The sequence below is a fragment of the Vidua chalybeata genome, chromosome 6 (assembly GCF_026979565.1).
Source record: "Vidua chalybeata isolate OUT-0048 chromosome 6, bVidCha1 merged haplotype, whole genome shotgun sequence".
Classification (NCBI taxonomy): Eukaryota; Metazoa; Chordata; class Aves; order Passeriformes; family Viduidae; genus Vidua; species Vidua chalybeata.
Genome location: NC_071535.1, coordinates 16,998,936 through 17,022,113, shown reverse-complemented (window position 1 = coordinate 17,022,113; position 23,178 = coordinate 16,998,936). Strand labels below are relative to the sequence as shown.

The window sequence follows — 23,178 nt, the reverse complement described above, 5'->3', positions numbered from 1 at the left end:
CTTACACTCTTAAAATAGAGCTATTCTAAAACAAAAATTTTAAAAATTTGACTTAGAATGCTGGTAGCTGTCTGGGTGTGAACTTGCTTTCTCCTGTAAACAAAACTATGTTCCTAGTTGGCTGATAGTTTAAAATCAATCTGACTGAGACAAAGTTTTATTATGCTGTGCTGTCTCTTTATGAAAAAACTTTGTAGTTATAAAGTACTGTTTAGATAGAACTGAAGCAGCTATTTAAAACTTATCTTAATACTGCAAAAATAATATGGATGTGCAAATATTCTGGTTTTGTTGTGACTGTATCTAGAATGTAGTCTGACAAATATTGGGCATTATTGGTTCTGTAATACAGTAGATGACCTAGTATTCACCCAGTATCCTTTCCTGGGAAGGAATTTTTTTTCCTGTTTTATTTTTTTGGTAGAAGTCTTTAAACTTAATGACTTATGACCAGCTTAGGACATAGTTTTGTTGAGAGCACCAAAAAACAGGATGAAGTGGCATGTTAATATAAGGGTCCTCAACTCTTCAGTTTTTTGGCTGTTTTTATGGGAGCATTTTTTTAGTTAGATGACCACAATAAATCAGGGTATAAAATTTCTTCAAACTAATGGAAAGTTGCTTTTCAGAGGTTACTGTCACTTTGACATTCATTCTGCTGCCATTAAATATGGCTGGGTTTTGAGACTTTACTTGTCTGATGCAAGCTCTTTGAGTGGCAAAATTACACACTGGTTGTTTTTTGCCTTTAAATCTTATGGGTGGCTTTAGTATCTTATGACAGTTAGCTTTTCAGAAAGCTAAGAAGGCATGAAAATACCTGTTGGGATGCTTAATAAGTTCCCCTACTTGTCAAATATGAGAAATAATTTTCTTTTTTCGCTTTTGAATACTGTGGTGTTATGCAGGATCACAATGTGGTGGTTCTGAATTTCAAAGGGTAGAATCAACACATTGTAAAGTTGATAATGCAGAATCTTTGGTTCCCATGGCTGCAGTAAAGTGTGACTGGAAAGAAATGCTAAATGTTTTCCCTGTGTGGTGCCCATCCTCTTTTACTCTGATGGAGGTTCTTGAGAGGCAACCTATATTGTGGGCTACTCTTCAAACTGTATAAACCTTTCAGATGCTTTAATTGGTGGTTTTCTATGCAGTTGCACAAACCAGTAGTTTAGCAAAACACATTGCAGTGTTCTATTCCTATAGAAAATGTTGATGAAATGCTAAGTCTGAGCCTGACCAGTTCAACAGTGGTGAAAGCTGTAAATGTATGTGTGGATAAATTATGAGAATGTTGATTTCATTTGAAAGTATTAGTTTTATGATTTCAAATATGAGCTGATTCTGTAGATGTAAAGACAAACATCTATAGTTAGTACCACAATGAATCTGTCAAGTATTTGCTCAGGACCTTCAGATGTGTTTTACTCCCATACTAAACCTGTGTGGTGTTAATGCATGTGCTTGTTTAAATGGCTGATGTTTTTTCTTTTTAAGAATATGGCTAAGCCCTTTATATCCAAGGCTGTCTAAGGGAGCATCTGGTTCTGCTGGTGAATCTGTGACTAATTTTAAGTCTGACCTAATAAGTTACTTGGCAGCTTACAATTCTCCTGCACTCAAGGAATGGATAGATCTGATTCAAGAACATGATTTATCAGAAACAAGGTATATATAATCTTAAGTTTTTTGTAACTTGCATATGTGGGTTTTTTTCTTTTTTTCATAGAAATTAGATATCTGTGTTAGGATCTGTTAGACCTCATGCTTATTTTGTAAGGTAATCTTGTTTCAGGCTTGAGTGTTCAAACATGACTTTATATAGTTTTAAAAAAATTCTCTTAGGTAGATTATGTCAAATAGACCAACTTCTAGTTTTATAAGCATGCATTTTAAAAGAAGAAAGAAAGCTACACCAGCAGCAACTTTGCAGAAGGTAGCTAAAACGTACTAAGGGCTTGGTTTCATTTGAGCCAGTCTGGCTCAAGTATTTACTCCAGTAATATTACCAGTGGAAAAAAAATTGTGTTGTATAGGGTTTGTCATGTAAGAGTGGTCATATAAGCAAAGGTTACTGGAATGAGGCTTTTATTCAGAGTAGGAATCTGTTTGTAAGGCAGAATTTAATCAACATACATATCTGTAGAATTTTGCCTATAACAGGCATGGATTGGTTTTGGTGGGCAATGTTGTGTCTAACTGGTCTTGGAATAGTCTTCTCTAATATCACATTGCTGATATTACTTTAAAATAATTCAGGATGCTTAATTTACTTCTAATAAATAGTTGCACTTAAATATGAGCATGTACTTCAGAAAGTGTAAATCTCCCTGGCAACTTAATTGCTCTTTTATAATCTGAACAAAAATTGTTGAAAAGAAAAGCTGAAAATGGTCATATACTGCAGTGGTAATAGAGACTGAAACCTTGTCTAGTTTATACATTAAAAAGTGCTTTTATCTCTACAAGGAGTCTTAAAAGATTACAGAGGGTATTTTAAAAAAGTATGTAGTTTATAATCAGATGAGCTAACAGCTGCTCTGATTGCATTGACCATCAGCATGAGTTTAAACAGATGAGCCCTAGCTGATAGGAATTTATGCATGTGATAGGAAAGAGTCACTTGTTAGGATAAGGTTTGCCATTTGATGTTCTGTAGGGGGCATTCAGTCATGGATAAAGTTAGGCATGAGATGTATGCAGTAGGGAACAGCTTCTTAAAGCATCAATTTGTTGTGACTTTAGGCAGGTCTCTTCCCTGTTTTCAAGACAAAGTCAAATAGGTTACTAAATCCATTATTAGGAAGTGTTGAGAAAGCTGTACTTTGCATCTGAACTATTAGGTGCCCAAATGAAAACTCATACCTGAATCTGATGATTTGGATGTAGCAGTAGATTGGCTTTACTCAAAATTACGTGCCCAGTTATGTACCAAAAGAGCTATTTGTGTGTATTGCTAGCATTATCTATCTTCTGCATTTTTGCACACTGAAAAAGATCTAGTTCTTGTCTCTGCTGTAGAACAGCCTGATGATATATGACAGCCATATAGGATGTTGATAATAAATTATACAGCTGAAAATCCACTTTTCTTTTTATTATAAATCCCATGAGAGACATTAAATATTTCTGGTTGCACTTGAGTGTTCAATCTTGCTGGTAAGTTTTAATTAAATACGTTGCTACTTTACAAACCAAAGCACTTGAGATCTACAAAAATATGTTGTTTTTTTTCTTTTTTTAGAGTGTATCTGCTTGGTTCTACCCCTGGACGCTATCAAGGCAGTGATAAAGAAAAGTGGGGCCATCTTAGACTCAGAAAGGTACCAAAACTGTAACCATTATTGTTAATATCCCTTAAAATATAAATAGAATTTTGGATCGAATCCTTCAATTCCTTCCAATTTTTCCAGCTGTCATCATAAGTCTTTTAATACATTGTTACAGTTAAAGTTAGCAATAACATATATAGGCTTGCAACTTAGAACTTAACTTAATCTGTCTACTGATGAAAAATACAATAAAAATGCTTTTATAAGTACATTAGCAATAAAAAGAGAATGAGAATGAGAGAATGAGAATCTCCATCATTTACTGGATGCAGGGGGAGACATAGTGACAAAGGATGAGGCAAAGGCTGAGGTGCTTGATGCCTACCTTGCCTCTGTCTTTAACAGCAGGACCTGTTCTCCATGTGTCCAACTTCCCAAGCTGGAAGACAGGGACAGAGAGTGGAATGAAACCCCCACAACCCAAACAGAACCAGTCAGTGACCTGCTGCAACACTGAAATGTACACAAGTCCATGGGACCAAATGGGATCCACTGAGGGAGCTGACAAAAGTGCTCATTGAGGCATTTCCAATCATTTATCAGCTGTTCTGGCTAGCTGGGGAGATCACAGTTGACTGGATACCCAGGTCATTTGGCCCAATCAGCATGAGTATGAAAGGCCGGTCCTGCTTGGCTAATCTGATCTCCTTCTATAACAGACTAGTGGGTGAGGGAAAGGCTGTGGATTTTGTCTGCCTGAACATTAGTAAAACCTTAATGCAGAATTCTCCTGGAGAAACTGGCTGCTCCTGGCCTGGATGGGGCTACTCATTGCTGGGTAGAAAATTGGCTTGGATGGCTGATCTCAGGGAGTGGTGAAAGGAGTTGCATCCAGCTGGCTGACAGTCACGAGTGGTGTTCCCCAGGGCTCCTTATTGAGCACACCAAGTTGGAGGGGAGTGTTTATCTGCTGGAAGGTAGGAAGGTTCTACAGAGGGATCTAGACAGGCTGGATCAATGAGTGGAGACCAGCTGTGTGAGGTTCAACAAGACCACGTGCCAGGTGCTGCATTTGAGTCACAGCAACCCCATGCAGCACTACAGGCTGGGGACAGAGTGACTGGAAAGCTGACTGGTGGAAAAGGACCTGGGGGTGCATTCTGACAGCAGCTGGACATGAGCCAGTGTGTGGCCAAGAAGGCCAATGGCATCTTGGCCAGTGTCAGCAATAGTGTGGCCAGCAGGACCAGGGCAGGGATTTTCCCCCTGTATTCAGCACTGGTGAGGCCACACCTCGAGTGCTGTGTCCAGTTTTGGGCCTCTTATGACAAGAAAGACATTGACGTGCTGGAGTGTGTCCAGAGAAGGGCAGCAGAGCTGGCGAAGGGCCTGGACCATGGTGCTGATGAGAAGCAGCTCAGGGAGTTGGAGGTGTTCAGCCTGGAGAGAAAAAGGGTTTGGGGAGACCTTATTGCTCTCTAGAGCTGCTTGAAAGGAGGATGTGGCTGACTGGGGGTTGGTTTCTTCTCCCCAGTAACAAGTGATAGGACAAGAAGAAATGGCCTCAAGTTGTGCCAGGGGAGGTATAATTTGGATATTAAGAAAAATTCCTTCAAAGTCTGTCAAGGATTGGAACAGGCTGCCATGGGGAAGTGGTGGAGTCACCATCCTTGAAGATATTTATGATGTATATAAAGATATATAAGATGTATAGGTATGGGACTTAGGGATATGGTTAGGGGTGAATATGACAGTATTATGCTAATAGTTGAACTCTCTTGCCTTTAGAGGTCTAATGTTTATTTAGGTAAGCAGTAATGGCAAATCTTCAAGATTGCATATATCAAGTTTGCAGGGACCCTTCTTGTTTGGTTTGGACTCTTTTCTCTTTTTTGGTGTTTTTTTTTTTGTTGTTGTTGTTTGTTTGTTTGTTTGTTTTTTTGGTTGGTTGGTTTTTTGTTTTTTGTTGTTTGTTTTCCAGAATTTGATGAGGTATTTCATGTCATATATTAAATATTTCTCGTAATTGGAGAATTTTTGACCTGTACCTCCTGCTGAAGTGGCATTATTTCAAATACTGTCAGGAATTTTATATGGAAATGTAATGCTGTCTGTGGCAAACTTCTGTAACATACAGAATATTTATGTATCACATTGCTTTTCAACATGAGGTTACTCTTATGGACATCCCTTTGCTCATTAAGAGCTTGTCCTTTCTAGTACACATTGTCTGATGTTTTTTGCCTAGTTAGACATAGAATGAAGAAAAAATAAAACAGAAAAAGCTTGTAAGAGAGAAAGATGATATTGTGGCAAATGTTTCTGTGATTTGAAAAGGTTTTTAGTGACAATGCAGATAGAACTGATGGTTGATGAAGCCATTGGTGACTGAAACCATTAGATTGTGTTTTGTCTAGAGTGGGGTAAAGGTGGCAACTACATACAATTTAATATCTGTTTATATCAGTCTGGTTTTAATGTGACTTTAAATTCCATCCACAGCTGAAGAATTCCTCTAAAAAAAGATCATTTCAGTTTTCTCTTCAATTGTTCTTTTTTCCCCTCTTATTGTAGACTTCTGTTGTAGCTGGGTGTCATCGTTTTAGGATACAAGAAGAATTTTATGGCCAACAACCACCAAATATGAAAAATATTTAGTTGTTTTATTTATTGGAACTTCTGAATCTAATGTTTCATGTTTCTACAAAGAGCTGCTAACATTCTTTTCACCCATTATTTAATGGGTTGGCTTTGGTGCTTTTGGATAAAACTTGTGATGTATAATCTTCTCTTGAATAGAGTTTATTTGGAAAGCCTGATGATTTTTTTTTAATTGCAAAGTTAAATGTGTAGTATGAATGTTAGTCTCCTTCGTTATCAGAAGTAAATTACAGAGGATTTATTACATCAAAAGTGACATCAAACTGATTAAAGTATTCTCTGTGTGTTGAAGTCTAACAGTGTTTTAATTCCTCTCATCAGCTTTTGAAGGAGCATGCTTTGTCAATACCAGCACAGGAATCCTGGCCTCTTGTGGGACAGTTCTCAAGCATTGGTTCAATGGGAGCTGATGGATCCAAATGGCTGTGCTCAGAGTTCCAGGAGAGCCTGGTGGCTGCAGGCAGCAGTGTGACAACTTTCCGTAAATGCGATGTCCCAATTCATTTGGTACGTCTTTTAGATGCTGGTGACCTTTATTTAAAACTTAATCATTTGTTTTGGAAATCTTAGTCATTGTTTTGCTTTCAACTTTTGGAAGAGAGTAATGGAGTTTTCATAATGAAATTATATATATGCCACTTAAAGCCGTTTAGTTGTGTGTGGTTTGCTATAAAAATGTACCATAATTTCTGTCTGCATGACACTAGATTATATATCATCTCATCAAAATTATCTTCTCATTCTATAGCTTGTCTTCCATTGGGTTTTTAGATGCAGCTGCTCTTCCTACTGAGATGTAACTGAATCCTTAGTCATTAATACCTTTGGTTATTAGCGCAATTAATGGGAGGAGCAGAAAAGTTTGTGGCAGGAGTTTGTTAAACCAAGAAAAAATGATGGTCAGACTATGCCTTTACCATGTGCTAATTGCCCCTGCATACTCATATCTCATATTTGAGGTGTGAGACTAAAGTCTCATAAAATAATGTTAAGAACTAGCTTTGGCTGCTGTGAAAGTGGCTGAAGCAGTATTACTTGAGACTTGATAGCTAGTTTTGTTTAGCTCTGTAAGAGTGGTGAAAATATTAGACTTTCTGTGTAACTGGCACAATTGTAGTTGTAAGCTGCAGTGTAAATTTATTCTAAAAAATGTAGCTTTTAATATTTGTTTTTTCTCAAGTTTTCTTTAAGGAGTTAGTTTTGAAAATTGATAGCTTGTCTATTCAGAGAGCTTTGTTATTAAAGTTACTTTTTGTTCTACCTCCGTGAAGGTTTATCCTACTGTGAACAATGTGAGGCAGAGTCTAGAAGGCTATCCTGGTAAGCAGATGAATCCCCATTTATTTGTTTTTTGTGGTCATGTCCTGCAAAATCACTTCAGTGGTTAATGTTAACATGAAGTTCTCATCTTGCTGATAATGTGGTAGAATAGATGGCAGTAGAATCTTATTGCTTTTGCTGGAGCTCTGACTCCAGCTCTCCTGTTGTGGTTGAATAGATAAGGTTTTGTGGGCATTGGTATGTAACACTTGTCTGTTCTAGCCATGTTCATATGTCACTATACTGGAAAACAACAGCTCCTGCCCACTACTTTTACTCAAGTTACCATTTAATTTTGGCAGAAAATCCAGGTTTGAGTGTGTCATGTTCTTCTTCTGTTGTGATTGCAATATGATTCTGCACATCAGATAAAATGGAGGCTAAGGTGTTATTGGTCTTTTTTTGTAATTTATTCTTTTGTAATACACAAAAGTGTTCATTATTCCCATATTTATTTTCATTAAGTCATATTTGTAAAAGCATAGCCCCAGCCAACCTGAAACAGAAATGGGTACTGTAGTATTCTGATGCAGGGAAGCTTCTGTTATTCAAAAACAAGTCTTCAAAAGAACAAGGCAATTGGAAGAGATTCATGAGTACTGAAAGAAAAGAATTCTTTCCTGTCTGTAGGAAGGGGACCTACAGACCTGCTAGCCTCACCTTGATCCCTAGGAAGGTAATGGAACAAGGAATCCTGGAAATATTTCCAAACATGTGATGGAAAAAAAGGTGTCTGCAAGTAGTCAGTGTAGATTTTTTAAAGGAGAAATTATGCCTAATTAACCTGATGTCCTTCTATGATAAGTGGCTTGATGAAGGAGGGAGTGCCCTTAGATGTTGTTTAGCTTACCTTTGTCTTTAAACACTGTCTTCTCTAACATCTTTACAATGATGTGATTAAGTACAGGCTAGATGAGTGGAAAATGGAGCAACTTGGAAACTGGCTGAGCTGCCAGCCTCAGAGGCTGTGAGCATTGGCATAAAGGCTAGCAGGAGGTCATCCACTAGTGGTGGCATGTGCCAAGCATTGGATACTGGGGTGGTGTGTTAATGTCTTCATCAGTGACCTGGATGGTGGGGCAGAGTACACCTTAGGGAGTTTCCAAATAATGCCGACTGGGGAGGAGTGGTTGATGTGCAGTCAGTCAGAGGAACTGTGCAGGCTGGAGAAATGAGCAGGCAGCAGCCTCTTGCAGTGCAACCTCGGGCACTGCAAGGTGCTGAGTTGGGGCAAGAGTAACCCCAGGCACGAGTGAATGCTGGGGATTAACCAGAGGTGAGCAGCTTTGCAGAAGAAGACCAGGAAGTGCTGATGGTCTTCCAAGCTGAAGATGAACCAGCAATGCACCCTTGTAGCAAGAAGGCCAGCAGAATCCTGGGCTGTGTTAGGAAGTACATTGCCAGGAAGTGATCTATCCTCTCTATTTGGTACTGGTAAGACCACTTCTGGAGTGCTGTGTCTAGTTGTTGACTTCACAGTATAATACAGATATGAACATACTGAACCAAAGTACTGCAGAAAGCCACACAGATGAATAAGGGATTGGAGCATCTGTCATGGAAGGAGAGGCTGAGACAGCTGGATAATTCTTAGAACTTGGGAGAAAATTGCTTTCCTGGGAAATCTTATCAGTGTGTATAAATATAAATTATGGGAAGATGCAAAGTAGGGGCAGATGGTACGGGTGGTGACCAGGGAAAGAACAAAAGGCTCATGTACATGGGAATCTCCTGTATTTAAATTCATCCTTACAGCAAAATTGTTTTCTGATGTTTAAATGGAATAGGTTGCTCATAGAAGCTATAGAGTCTCTGTTTTTGAACATAGTCAAAACCTGACAGGACACTCTACTGAGCAGTGTGCTTTGTTCAACCCTGCTGTGAGCGTGGAGTTACTCTAGATAATCTCCAGAGGATGCTTTCAACTTCAGCAATTCAGGAGTTCTTTGGCTTTGCTGAATCATTAAAAGTGTTCCTGTTCCAAGCTGGAATACCTATGCTCCTGTGCACAAGAGTAGCTTTTGAATTCTGGCAGCTGGTGGATTTTGAACATGGAGCTAGCATGAATGTGTTCAGAAGTTTGTCTTTCCTCTTGTTAGTGTTTGGACATACGTAGAAATTTTCCTTTCCTGGCCGGTTGATTCGCTGTGACATTGGAGCCACGAGAGAACTGTTTCTCGTGGGGAAGTCTCCATGGCATGGCAAGAGAGACTCTTCTCCCTAAGAGAACTGAAGAAAGACTATTTTAGAGGTGTTAAACTGACTGAAAGTCAGGGGGTCTTGCCTTTTTATGTTGTCAGTGGGAAAGAAAAGAGGGTATGGGGGAAGAAGTGTTCTGAAGGTTTGTTCTGAAGGTTTATTCTGATTTCTTATTATTTTTCTTTTAATTCTGTTAATAAAGTTTTCTTTATGCCCTTTAAAGTTTGAGCCTGCTTTGCTCTCTTCCTAGTCCTTATCTCACAGCAGATAATGAGTCAATAATTCTAGTGGGTGAGACCCACTACACTTGGTGAATTACATGACTCTGTGTAAATGAGCAGTTGTGTAGACTCCTGCAGTTAGTGCGTTCCTGAGAGTAGTAAAGCTTTTGTAAAGGGTTATTTTGTTGTCTTCTAGGACATGTTGTATACAGTAGGCTTTGCATCATGCTTTTTACTATACAACACTATATATATATTTATATAATTCAGTATGCCTGGCTGATTCTTCTTAAATCCATTTCAAGAAATCACAAGGTGCATTGCACAAGGCCCAATCAATACAAATATAATTTCATCATAGAAGTTCTTTTTAAAATAACATTGTTTGGGATTTGGAAGGTTTATTCTTTCTTCTGAAAGCTGCTTGGTTTATTTCCTCTAGTTTGTATGGGTAATGATTCCAATCTGTTGATATTAAGTAGTATCATATAAAAAAAATACTTATAGTTCTCCCTATATACAGTTTGTGACTTTTCTTTGTAAATGTGCTGTGTAGTGTTTAGGAACTTGCTAAATTATAAGAATGGAAAGAAGTCCAGCAAGTACATACCATTTTATACTACTGGAGCACTTAACAATTTCCTGAAAGTAACTTATGACGGTAGGAGAGATAGCTTATTCACCAAGATGTTTTCTGCTTTTAGAATGTCTTTCAAAAAAATAAATGTACATGTTCTATTTTTTTCCTTAAGCTGGTGGCTCACTTCCATACAGTATACAGACAGCACAGAAACAGCTGTGGTTGCATTCCTATTTTCAGTAAGTAGAACTCAATTCTTTGGGTTTTTTTAAATTTCAGACTGTGTGTTTAAAGTTACAGTGCTGTAATGTTTGAGTGTTAAAAGCAAATAAGTGGAAATGGTTACAAGTATGGTATTTCCTAAACTCCTTAAAGGCCTTTAGTTCCTTATCTGCTGGGTCTTATCTCCTGCAGTTGGTAGAAAACATACTGTTTACCTTTAAAAAATTTATGGGATAATGTTGCTACTGGATTTAGGTTTCTGTAAACTTTTATATAATGTTACTCCTTTTTAACTTCCAGTTGCATTTCACTTTCCCTGCTTGTGCCTCTGTATTAATGGAATTTCAACTGAGCCACAACAGGACTAGGAAGGCTTTTTTTGGTGGTTGCTTTATGTTTTTCTTCTAAGTACAGCAGTCCTGCTGCAAAAATTCTCAGTCCCTTGTGGCAATATCTTTTGTTAAAGATGCCTGACATTTTCTATTAAGAATTTCTATTTTCATATGCTACTAGTTGTGCCAAATTCTAAGTCTGACACATTCCATGCCAGATGTCTCCCTCAGGCTGAATCGTTAAAAACTTACGCATGTTTAGAGAACAATGGGAAAAGTTGTTTTGCAAAGATCAAAAAAAATTAATAGAACTTGTAACCTCTTACAAGACCACAACTTCCCATTCCTTTCATCAGAAAATTTTAACTCTTCTGGATGGAAGTTGCTCTGGTAAGAAAATTTACTAAGTAAGATTTAGTTCAGTTGGGTATATATTCAGGAGACTGAAATAGAATTGCTAGTGGCACAGAGTATCCTCCATTCTAGAGTGAAGGTGATTGCTGTTGTGAACCTTGCTGGTCAATGTCTAAGGAATGGAACTTGGGCAGAAAGCACGTGAGGCTTTGTCTCCCACCTTTAAACTGTGTCTTCTGAGCACATTCAGCAAAGGAAGAAAGCTGCAATCAACTTGAAGCTTTCAGATTGTTCAGTCGTGATTCAAAAAGCAAAAACATCATAAATCTGGGGGTGTTTGTGCAGTCTTAATTCGGTTTCTGTAGTCATACCTCATGAGAATCTTACTAGAAAAAAGATGTAACCTTTTTTCAGTTAGTCTCTGATTTAGTACACAGAATGTTACTTAATAATTATATAATACATTTATTTATTCCTTTTCAATGAGAAAATGCCCACATACCTGTCTCCTTGGACATACAGGGACCTGTTCTGGCAGCAAAAGGGCTGTTTCAAGTTCATCTCTGGAACTGGCTGCAGATGGCAGTGGCCCTGCATAATTGCTCTGTAGCGACTACCCAGATGCAGACTCTTACCCTGCAGTAATGCAGGACAGTAGCCCTTGAGGAGAGCCTGCATGTGAACTCTTACAACAGGGCAAGAGATAGGCTGCAGCTTTTTATCTGTGGAACCTGGGGCACACAGAAAACAGCAGGTTTCAGTAGATGTAAATATAAGATGAGCTGTTTGAAAGACTTCTTATAATGCAGATCTTTGGGCAGTGGAGGGATTAGAGGAATTTAGAAAATTCTTCTTCAAACTGGAAAATAGCATGAAACCAGCAGGAGACTAGGGATTCTACCAAAGCTGCAAGGAAAAAAAAAAACAAATCTTTTATGCTTACAGTAAAGGAAAACGAATAACTCCTTTTTGCAAGTAGGGAGAAGTTAATGGAGTTGGAAGATGGTGTCCTGCAGCCTCTCAACTGAAGAGGCAGGATGTCTGCCCCAGGCACGTAACTTTTTATAATGTCTGTGGGCTGTTTTTCTCTCTTCTGCCAGCTGAGTGTGTTTAACCTATAATACAGCTCAGAACTTTAATTTTTTAAAAAAATAGTGTGACTAAACTTAATGTTGCTTTTACTTTTCTGATTGTAGCAAATGATGACTAGACTGCTTTGTTAGATTAGCTACTGTGTAAACAGAGTAATTTGCAGAGTTTTCTCTCTGGTATTACTGCTTTTTTTCCTTCCAGTATTACTAATTTATGAGGACATTTTTGCAATTATTAATAATTTTTGTTAATTGCTGCTTTCAAAACATTTGATCAGCTTTAATAGTATTGTATTTTAACGTTCCTTTTAGTTGATTTGCTTTTAATATGGTGTGCCTTATGTTTGTGCAGTTACTTTGTCAAATTTTTGTTTTCAAAGAGTGGAAGAAGTTGGTTTGACAAGAATTTGTTTGACATAGGCCTTTTTGTTTGACATAAGTCCATAATGATTGTTGTATTAGAGCTTTGCATGTTCTTTAGATTTATAAAATTTTGCATAAGTTTTGAGTTTTCTTCTCAGTTTGCAGAAGTACAGTGTTGTTCCCCTAAGATCACAAAAGATGAGAGAGCATCTACACAGAGATCACAAGTGTTCTTTTAGGCTGAAACTAATGGTATGAGTTGTTTTAACTCTTCTCCAGCCTTGTTGCCAGTATCTTTAGAAAAATATTTCAGTATTTGAAGTAAGAGAACTAAATGCTGAAAGAGGTGATGTTGTAGAGAATTAGTTATTCCTGTCTGTTTATGAATTGGATATGTCTGTACAGTTAAATTTCCTGGACTTTGTGATGGCTTAGTCCTGGCCTGCAGCTTAGCACCACAAAGCCATTTACTTGGGCTCCCCCACCCTCCTTCCTGCCCCCCTAGTGGGATAGGGGAAAGAATCCTAAGAGTAAAATGGGAAAACTTGTGGGTTGGAATAAAGACAGTTTATTAATAAAGCAAAAGCTACTCATACAAGCAAAGCAAAATTGTTGGTTTACCACACCTCATGGGCAGGCAGGTGTTCAGTCATCCCCAGGAAAGCAGTGCTCTATCATGCCTAATGGTTGCTTGGGAAGATGAAGGCCATCACTCTGAATGACCCCCCCCCATCACCATTTCTTCCCTCAGCTTCATGTGCTGAGCATAATGGTGTATGGTGTGCAATATCCCTTTGGTCAGCTGGAGTCAGCTGTCCTGCCCATGTCCCCTCCCAGCCTATTTGCTGGTGGGGTGGGTTGAGAGGCAGAAAACGGTGTGTAAGTGACAGCTGAAATATCTGTTCTAGCACAAATCCAAACATAGCCCCATACTAGCCAGTATGATGAAAATTAACTCTATCCTAGCCAAAACTGGCATGCATTTTCCCCTTTTAGTCATTACATGTTTGTGCTGTCCTCCTAGGGAAAACGTGGCCAAAATATATTTTCCTCTTTCTGATTTTAACTTTCTAAAATAGGAGTTTTAATCACTTTTGATGAAATCAAACTGCAGTTAAAGTACTGTAGGTGATAGATAGAAGTGGTGTTACTCTTGCTAAGGCACACTGCTTGCATCTGTCTTAAGATAAGGAGGCAAAAAGGCAGTAGACTGAGATAGTATCTCAGAATAACTGCAGTTAGTGGTGAGGGGAGAAGTTTGTCCCAGGTCAAAGCAGTGAGGTAAATCTAAAGAAAATCAATTTTAAATTCCCAGTTCTACCATTTTTCCTGTTTTTCATTTTTACAATTTTATTGGAGTTCCCTAATTATTTTTGTCCCATAAACTTAAAGATGCCTGTCTAAACTGTCAGTTGTAAGAGAAAAACTATTAACCAGGGTGGTTGAGTCATGACTAAGCCTTATAGTTTGTATGTATGGAAAGTGTGGAGTTTGTAGGGAAAGACAAGTTTAGTCAGCTAATTCTCTATCATGTGTATCTTAATTTGTCCTATAGAAAAAGACTTTGATGCTGCTTAAATCAAAATATAAAGAAGTCTAGTTTGCATCAAATGTGCAATGTTTTACCTCTTGCCCTTTAAGAATACAAGACCAGTTCTCAGAAGTTTTTTTTTCCCCTTGTCAGGGGAGATATAGTTGTGAAAGTAACTAGGTCCTCACCCAGGAAATACAAAGCCTCTTAATTTTAAGTGCACTGTATGTAAGTGTTAGTCCTGAAATTTACATAGGTAAATCATTCCAGCCCTTCCAAGTCAGTGTGCTCAGGCTTTTAGAGGAGCACTGTGCACTTAAGTTTTCTAGAGTTAATTGATCCTTTTGATTTGCCTATTGGAAGAGAATGCTGACTTAGGGAAATAGGATTGTGACAACTGAAGCAAGAATCTTCTTCAAATCTGGGGAAAGAAATGTCTCTGAGTAAAGGAAGGTGTGTTAAGAAGCTTTTTTCCTGAATTTGGGTGAGGACTAACAGCTGTGAACATAATGCTGTGACTACATACCTTCAGTTATGTACATATATTTACTGCTTGCTTACACTTTAGTTCTGTAACATTGATGCTGAATTAATCCAGCAATGGCTTGTCATTTTCATCTAATTTTTTTATTTACGTGTAGATATGCCCTCTCTATTCTCTTAAACTCTCAAATTTCTCAGTGGCTTAGAGGCACAGAAATGGGAATAGCAGCAACAATCTACCAGTTGCTCCCTGCCTTTGTCATGGATAATAAATTGTAATAAACTTGGGGAATTCTATGAGGTTTAGTTTGGTGCCAGACTCAGTTGCTTGAAGTCATAAACATTGGTAGTATTCAAAGAAAATGAATTGTCCAGAAGGTTAGACTTAGTTCTTTGAGTGCTATCTGGAACAGAGAAGTGGAAAAAACTTGTTAGGAGAAACTAACACACTGAGGAAAATATCTCTCTGGGTTGGTTGTAAAGAAAAAAAACCATTGCCCTTCTGACTTCTAGAATTGTTAACAGTTCAGTTAAATGTAGTATTTTAAGATTTTCTCTAGGAGAAATAAGTATTGAGTGTGACAAGTATAAGTAGTGTTCCTGAAATCATGGTGCTGTCATCTGATGAGTATTTTTTAGACCGCAAAATAAAACCATATTGAAAAATAATTCCTTTTGCTTTTCTAGCAAATGGTCAGCAGAAGTCACGGGTCGAACTCATGCTATACCTCACATTAAGACATACATGAGACTCTCTCCTGACTTCCAGAAGATTGCTTGGTTCTTGGTAACAAGGTAAACATCTAACCAATACAGCTCTCACTTAAGAACTTTATATATGGGGTTTTTTTGTCAGCTGCAAGCCCAGATGAGTTACTTCCATAACCCACATAATACTTCAATTAGTGATACAAATTTTTGTCCATATTAAATGTTTCTCCATTGTGTTGCCCCATTTGAGGCTGCAGATTGACATGATTATGTCAGAAACTGTTGATAATCACACTAAAATCTTGTCTGAGTTGTGACTGCCAGTTTTGGGGTTCAACACCAACTAAAGTGATGGATATTTTTAAATTTGAGTTAAGTTTCTTTAAGACATGGTGTGGTTTAGTATAAATGTGCTGGTTTCTACACAATAGGTAGTTTGGGTTAGCTGAAGTTATTTTTCAGCTGCCTTACTGTAATAAAACATACAGATACATAGAATTTGGAATCTGATCTTTTGTCAGATTGAGTTGCTTAGCAGTCTGCCTTGAAGTATAAACTTTCTATTTCTATTGTTTAGTTGTTAAAAAAGCCAAAAGAGGAAGCAAGAATTTCTTGACTTGAGGGGAGAATGTCTTTTTGTAAGTGAAAAATACAGATATGTTTCAGTTTTGCCAAAACTGACTTTTATGCAGCCTTATATTCTACAGATTATGATCTGTCCTTACTCTTAAATGCTCAGTTACGTTAATATTTTTTTCTCTTTATACTTGGTCTCTTTAAATTTCATCACTCATTGATACTGTTGCTTGCAATAGTGTTGGTGATTAATGTGCTTTTTAAAAGGTTTTAAGTCATTTAAATGTGATGCTAACGCCATCTAATACAGAAATTGCTTTATTTTCTTTTTATGTTTCTTCTGTTCCACCATTTGCTTTTACCAAACAGCATCCAGTTGAAACATAAGGTGTAAATTTTGTATTGTGTAAGTTTTGTATTGTGCTGTAGAAGTAGGTTTCAACAACAGAATTGCATATATTTTTGACTCCCAAATTGATCTACTTTGTAGTAGATACTGATGAAAGATTAACTACACCATGGTGCTGAATAGCAAATTGAAACAAAACCTCTTTGATAAATACTTGTTTTCATAAATAGATCCAAGAACAAAATGCCAAGAACAAAAGATACTGTTTAACACTCTGTACTAAAATGTAAAATGCAAACCCACTCTGTACTGAATGTGTTGTAACTAGTCATAACTGAGCTAGCCTTTAATCTTCTTAAGTCATCAAATTGAAGCTATTTACCAGTACCAAATTCCTTTCTGAAATGTGCAGAGAAGATTCAAAAGGCTGAATTTGTCTTGTAGATCTGTATGACAGAAATAGGCTTGTATAATTATCCACATGTGTTGTATGAATGCCTTTCTACATATTGTCTCTGTTGCTCCCACTGTGCTGTAAAAATAGCAATAAGGATAACAACCAAGTCACTTTTTGTGAGAAGACTATTCTGATTGAATTTAAGTTCTCCTGTTAGAAGGACATTGCTATGCTATGTTATTTAAACATTTTCTGCATTGAAGAGTGTGCCTCACTAATATGCTTTCTCTTCACAGTGCCAATCTCTCTAAAGCAGCCTGGGGAGCTCTGGAGAAAAATGGCATCCAACTGATGATCCGTTCTTACGAACTTGGAGTTCTTTTCTTGCCTTCAGCATTTGTAAGTCCATAGTTCAAGCAAAAATCCTGGCATATGAGGAAAATCTGCAAATATTTAAGAATACAAGCATAACTGAATAATGTTCACAGATGATCACATCATGTTCTGTCATTTCTGCTGATTAGTTATGTAGTCCCAAATAAGTATTTTCTAATATTATGACATTGTAAAAATGTTTGCCTTCCATAACTGGATAATTGTAGTCTCCTGAGATTGCATATTAAGATTGATGGTTTCTGACTGCAGCTGAAGAATTCCTGTATCTCACTCTTGACATTTATAATGAATTTGCATATTAGTGAGGTCTCTGATATCATGAACCTTAGAGATGTTTTTCTCCAGCATGGAGAAAATGTGGAAGAAAATTATGTGGAAGAAAATGTGTTTATCAGAGAGTGAAACAAGAAAAATCCTACAGCTTCTTAGAGTAGGAAGCATTGTTTTTTATATCAATGAGCTCTAAAAAAAGGAAACGCCATTTGTGTAAACAACTATTAATAACAGAATAGTGAAGCATTGGGCAAACAAAGTTGTGCAAAAATTTGACTTTTAACAGCAACTGACCTGAAAGGGATGAATTAATGTTCTTGGAAGTTGGGTATTCCAACTTCCAGTTGGCTCTCTCTGGGTGTTGTGAGGCAAAGAATTTATGGTACTGGTATATTTGTGCCTAGTAAATGATGGGTTTAGTATAAACATAACTGACCACCAGATGATACAGTCATGTAACATAATAACTTTCTCAGCATGTCTTTGTAGGAGAGGTGCTTCAGCCCTCTGATCTTTGTGGCCCTTCTGTGGGCTTGCTGTAACATGTCCATGCTGGGGACCCCAGAGGTGGATACAGCACTGCAGGTGAGGTCTCATCAGAGGAGAGGAGCAGAATCCTCTCCCTTGCCCTGCTGGCCCCTGCTTTGGATGCAGCCCAGGACACATTTGGCTTTCTGGGCTGCAAGTGCACATTGCCAGGTCATGTCTGGTCTGTATCCCAAGTCCTCCTCCATAGGGCTGCTCTCAGTGACTTCTGTCAGTCTATTGTCCTGGCTGGCATTGCCCTGACCTTGATTTTGTTGAAGCTAATGAGGTTCTTGTGGGCCCATTCCTTGAGCTTGTCCAGCTTCCTGTGGATGGCATTCCATCCTTCAGGTGTGTCAACTGCACCACTCAGGTTGATGTCAAGACAAGCTTGCTGAGGGAGCACTCAGTCCTGCTGTATGTGTTATTGGTGGAGGTACTGAAGAGCACCAATCCCAAGACAGCACAGAGAGACATCACTTATCACCAGCCTCCACCTGGATACAGAACCATTGACCACAACTTTCTGGCTGTCTTCATTCCCTTAGTTGTACTGGCATCAGTGCTGACTGGATTCCTTATCCCTTAAACCAGCTCAGACTGGCCAGAACAAAACAGGACAGGTTTCCAAAGTCATTCCATGGACCAGCTCGACATGATCAGGTGAGGGCTAATGCAAGGAAAGAGTAGGAAGGACAAATTCAACAGGCAGAAAGGTGAGTGGGAAAATCATATTGAGGTACCTTTCTTTCAGCCTGGCTCTGGAACCAGAACTTATGGAGAATGATGGTCTGTGAAGTTTTGGATAGAAAATAGGAATAAATGGCTAGGATCTGGGTAAGTAAGAAAACATGATGTGCGGTATGAAGTAGAGCCAAGCTTTCCAGCTCTTTCCATTTTTGTCACTCTGGTTACTTCAAAATAGCCATTGTTGAGGGAGTAGAAGGCTTTACTTTACCATATCAAAGGAGCATCTCAAAATTTAGTGGTCAAAAGCAGACACTTCTAGGAAAGTATAATGGCCAGGGATTTATGTAGTAGTTTGTCTCTGCATATTTCATGACTTAGAGGCCTGTTCTGTGAGCATCTCTTATCTGCTCTTAAATGTCTGTAGGCTTTTAGCAGTCACAGTCTGCTCTGAGTTCCACAACATAATAATGTCACATGAAGCACTTCTGAAAGTTACTCATTTGAAGTTTTTTTCCTCTTGCACTGAAAGATGCAAGAACCATGTGATCCCTAATCATTCTTTTTATACCTCTCTTTCCAGACACCTTTATCTTTGTCTAGACTGAAGAGTTCTTATCCTTCTCAGTTGTTCCTAGGGGGGAGATTTTTTGATCACTTTTACTTATTTTCTCATTTTTTTTCCTTCTGTATCATTTGAGTTGGGAGAGTCATAAGTAGAGGGACAAAAGTTGTACTTAAAATGCAAATATGATTCTAGAGAAACAGATGCAGATATAAAGCTATTACACAATGATGTTCTCAGGGTTCTCCTCACTGGGTCTGTTTGGCCTGCTGTATTTTTACAAAGTGGTGTGTAATAGGTTAGCTAACCATGGTGTGAATACAATGCTTTCTCTCTACAGCTCTTAGCTCTCTTGTCTTTGTGAATTATAGAAAGCTCCTATGCTTTTAGATGGCTGTACTAAAACCTGTCAGTGTGCACGAAGTAGTCTTATGTTTGAGTTTCAGACCTCTCAGAGCACAACTTAATTGAAGCTTATTTAAAACTTGCAAGAATATGTAACAGTACATATTTTGGGAGAGAATACTTAGTTCTTTTTCTCCCAGATGCCTATATATTGATAATTAATTGTGAAGACTGGCAACCAGAAGAGAATGAGTCACCTGATTATCACATGGATGTGATATCCCATGGTGTATGTGGGAGCAAAGCAGGGAGAGACACTGCAGCTGCTTTTCTTTGTTTACTGAGAAGTGCCTGCAGAGACTCTTGGTAGCAAGGACATATTCAAACAGATACTGATACTGGGCTTATGTGCATGCAGTCATCTGATACTCAAGTTGCACGGCTTAGTTTATGAATTTCTTATGCATATGCCCTGCAGTTAACTGCATTAAAAAATGCTTCTTTGATAAATTAGTCTGCTTGTCACACTGGTTCAGTGTGGTTTTAGAATACTATGTGGCAGGGTAGATTTAAGTGAAGATAACAGAGAACTGGGAATAGTCTAAAATTTTTAGAAACAGAAATGCATGTTTACAACTAAAGTTATGCAAAGTATAAGCTACATGAAGTGCTTTGAAACATAACTGAGCTTTCCTAGGCCTTGAGGGACTCACCATGCTGTAGCTATCAGAATGCTGATTTAATGCTGCCAGTTTCTGATAGTTCTGTTTGTTTAGGTTGTTTCATGCAGTATTATCACAAAGTTCATGACATGTATTCTTGTAGAAGTTAAGACTTAGCATCATAGAGTCACAGAATCATTTAGGCTGGAAAAAGACCTTTAAGATCATATAATCCAACCATTAAAATATCCCTGGCAGTGATGGAAATTGAACCCATGTCCCAGAAGAGATTGGAGCCTTAATCCAGCACCTGGGACTACTTGGCCACACTACCCTGGTGTATTTGCATAGCACACACTTAATGTCACTTATCTTAAGAACTCCTCAAGCTTTGCAGTTTGTGCCTTCTATTTTCTGCTGAATACAAATTTGGAAGTGGATCGTTCCTCACTTGCTATCAGCTGACTGCCCATTTTTGTCTTTTTTAACAAATGCTTCCAGAATTATGCTTTGAGGCTGGGTCTTGGCCTCGTGTGCTAATACAGACTCTCAGAAATATGTTGAATGGTTGTTCCCAATAGAGCAGCAGCTGTTATCATTTACAGTTTTAGTGTTTAAGGAAAAATCAGCTGATGCTGGCATTAGATCACAAGCTTCTATTGAGTAAAAAATAATGTTTATAAGATTGTCCTGTGTTTGAACTACATTTCCCTTTCCATCTCCATCTCTATTTCTCACCTCCTACATCTACACTCTCTCTTCTTCAACTTGCTCTTTCAGCTGCTGGGGATTCCTTTCCAGAGGCTATGATAAAGTGCAGCTTTAACAGGTAAAACATATAGTGAGAAGGCAATGACCAAAAAGCATGGAGTTCTGGGATGTTCATGTTCCAGTAATTATTTTATTTGAAATATCTTGGAAGTGGCTAATGGAAAGCCTTTTAAGTAAATAGTTCTTCCTCACAGCTTCTGTGTCTGATAAGATGCTAAGATAAATTGAGCTTGACCTGTAAAATAGTATAAAATTTGTGAAATACTTAAATATTTCTAGAGGTTTGTTGAATATGGTACTGACTGAGTCAGCTTTTAGAACTATAAGCTCAGAGAAATATAACAGATGCTATTAAACTGAAAACCTACCCATAACTGCTTACCTAGTGCTATCAAATCCTGCAATTATATCTAGATAATCAACCCCAGACAACTAACAACAGTATTTCAGATTCTGAAGTGCTGTATTTGATGTTGAATACTCACTGGAGTGAAGTACTGTTTTGTAGTTGACTCTGGGTCTGGGTGTATGAACTGAATCTGGATTAGAGATCAGCCAGGCATTATGCATGTGATGCATGTGAACTGCTTAAATTTTTGCTGCATTTGAATAACTGAGCCCGGCACCTTCAGTCATAGCTCAGCTTAGAGCAGAACCAAAATCAAGTCAATTAAGCTCTTTGACTGTAACATCAACTTCCATGGCAATGTAATAGCACTTTCTTCTTTGGTTTCTCTAGTTTTAGATGAAGTCTTTCATCCCATGTAAAATGGAGTGGGAGTGGGAAAGCTAATACAGTGTAAGTAAACCAAGATTTTGTATGTAAACTTCAAGATGTTGAGCCGTGCTTTAAGTGTTCACAGAACTGCCACAAGGTTTTCAAATTCCAGTGTTAAAGACACCCAGACACATGTTTTCCAAACCAAGAAACTTTGGGTTTAGATACCCAAGTTTGTGACTGTGAGCTTCTTTAAAAAAGGAAAATCTTCTAGTACAGTTGGATAAAGCTCTCTTTGGAATAATTATACCCAGTGCTGAGAAAGGATTTTGCTGTGTGTTCTGCTGGCCAGATGAGTGTGGCCAGTGTAGAGTTTGTGTGCATCCTTAATTCTTTGCTGCCAAAACTAGCATGTTTTTAAATAGTTTTACCAAAGAGGACTATTTTTCTGTTTACTAGCATTGGAAACATTAATCCCATAATCATCCAGTGAGATAATGAGTTGTCTCCTGTTAAAAGTTACTTTGGTAGGATCAAAATGCTGTAATGGTATCAGTCTGAATTCCCACTTCAGTAGGGCTAGCAATTCTTACCTATTCTTACCTTTATCTTATGTGATCTTTTTTTTTTTTTTTTTTTTTTTTTTTTTTTTTTTTTTTTTTTTTTTTTATAGCCTGCAGTCTGCTTTGTGTTTGGGGCAAAAAACACTCAAAAACTGGAAGGGAGTATTTCAAAAGCTGTTAAACTTCCTTTTCCCATTCTTCCCAGTGACTGCTTTTTCAATATATGATGCTATGGCACTAAAAGAAGCCATATCAGCACCTAAAGTTTTATAAGTACAAAAAAAAATTCCCAATTAAGATATTTATTTATCAACATTTCAGAATGTATTGCTGTAACCAACAGTCAAAGAGCAAATTAAAGCTGCTAAGGGAAAAATTCTGAAAGAATAGAATATGGCTGAGGATAATTTGCAAGTCAGACAAAATTATTTTATGCAAGATCCTGCTGGTTTGTTCTTTGGAAACAGCAATGAGAGCTGTTAACATTCAGGAAATGCTCAAAACAGACAAAGTGTGTGACTTACTTCAATTTCTGTGTGAAGATAGACACATGAGTTATTTTTAAAAGCATGTGAATCTCCTCAGAGAGACTTGTTAAAGAATGTATTCCACAAACTAGACACTTACTCCAGGGTGTTTTGAGGAAAACCAAATGTCTTTTCTTAGGTGAATATTTCCTGAATGGAGGATCTCTATAGGTTAAATTCTGACAGACAAAACAGTTTTGGGATGAACTGGTAGAGTCAAGCAGCATTGGAGGACAGCATCAGAGTCTTTCAGAGGAAAGAGAAATATAATTGCTGAGTACTGAAGAATAAGAAGACAGAGAAGAGTAAAGTTGTAGAAGAAGAGAAGGAAGCAAAATGCCTGAAAAGAAAAATGCTAAAGAAATAACAGGGCATGGAGTGTAGAAGAAATGAAGTAGAAACAAAAATATTGCTAGGTTGAAGAAAACAATGGATAACAGGGAGGAAAAAAAACAAATTAAAAATGTCCTTACTTTGTAGGTAG

The 23,178-nt window shown here is 37.8% G+C and overlaps 1 protein-coding gene across 5 annotated transcripts in view; it reads left to right on the top strand.

The window, feature by feature from the left end:
- Window positions 1–23,178, top strand: part of TDP1 (tyrosyl-DNA phosphodiesterase 1) — a 41,288-nt gene that overhangs the window by 7,403 nt on the left and 10,707 nt on the right. For 2 of the 5 annotated variants that reach the window (XM_053946371.1, XM_053946372.1), the window contains exons 8-15: window positions 1,498–1,668; window positions 3,245–3,323; window positions 6,255–6,440; window positions 7,205–7,253; window positions 10,426–10,492; window positions 15,317–15,424; window positions 16,959–17,061; window positions 17,821–17,916. In XM_053946371.1, coding sequence (XP_053802346.1) covers window positions 1,498–1,668; window positions 3,245–3,323; window positions 6,255–6,440; window positions 7,205–7,253; window positions 10,426–10,492; window positions 15,317–15,424; window positions 16,959–17,061; window positions 17,821–17,916 — 859 coding nt within the window. Of the gene's footprint in view, window positions 1–1,497; window positions 1,669–3,244; window positions 3,324–6,254; window positions 6,441–7,204; window positions 7,254–10,425; window positions 10,493–12,773; window positions 12,868–15,316; window positions 15,425–16,958; window positions 17,062–17,820; window positions 17,917–20,895; window positions 20,945–21,625; window positions 21,686–23,178 lie in introns of those variants that run through there. The other 3 variants (XR_008431597.1, XR_008431598.1, XM_053946373.1) reach the window with 3 other exon arrangements.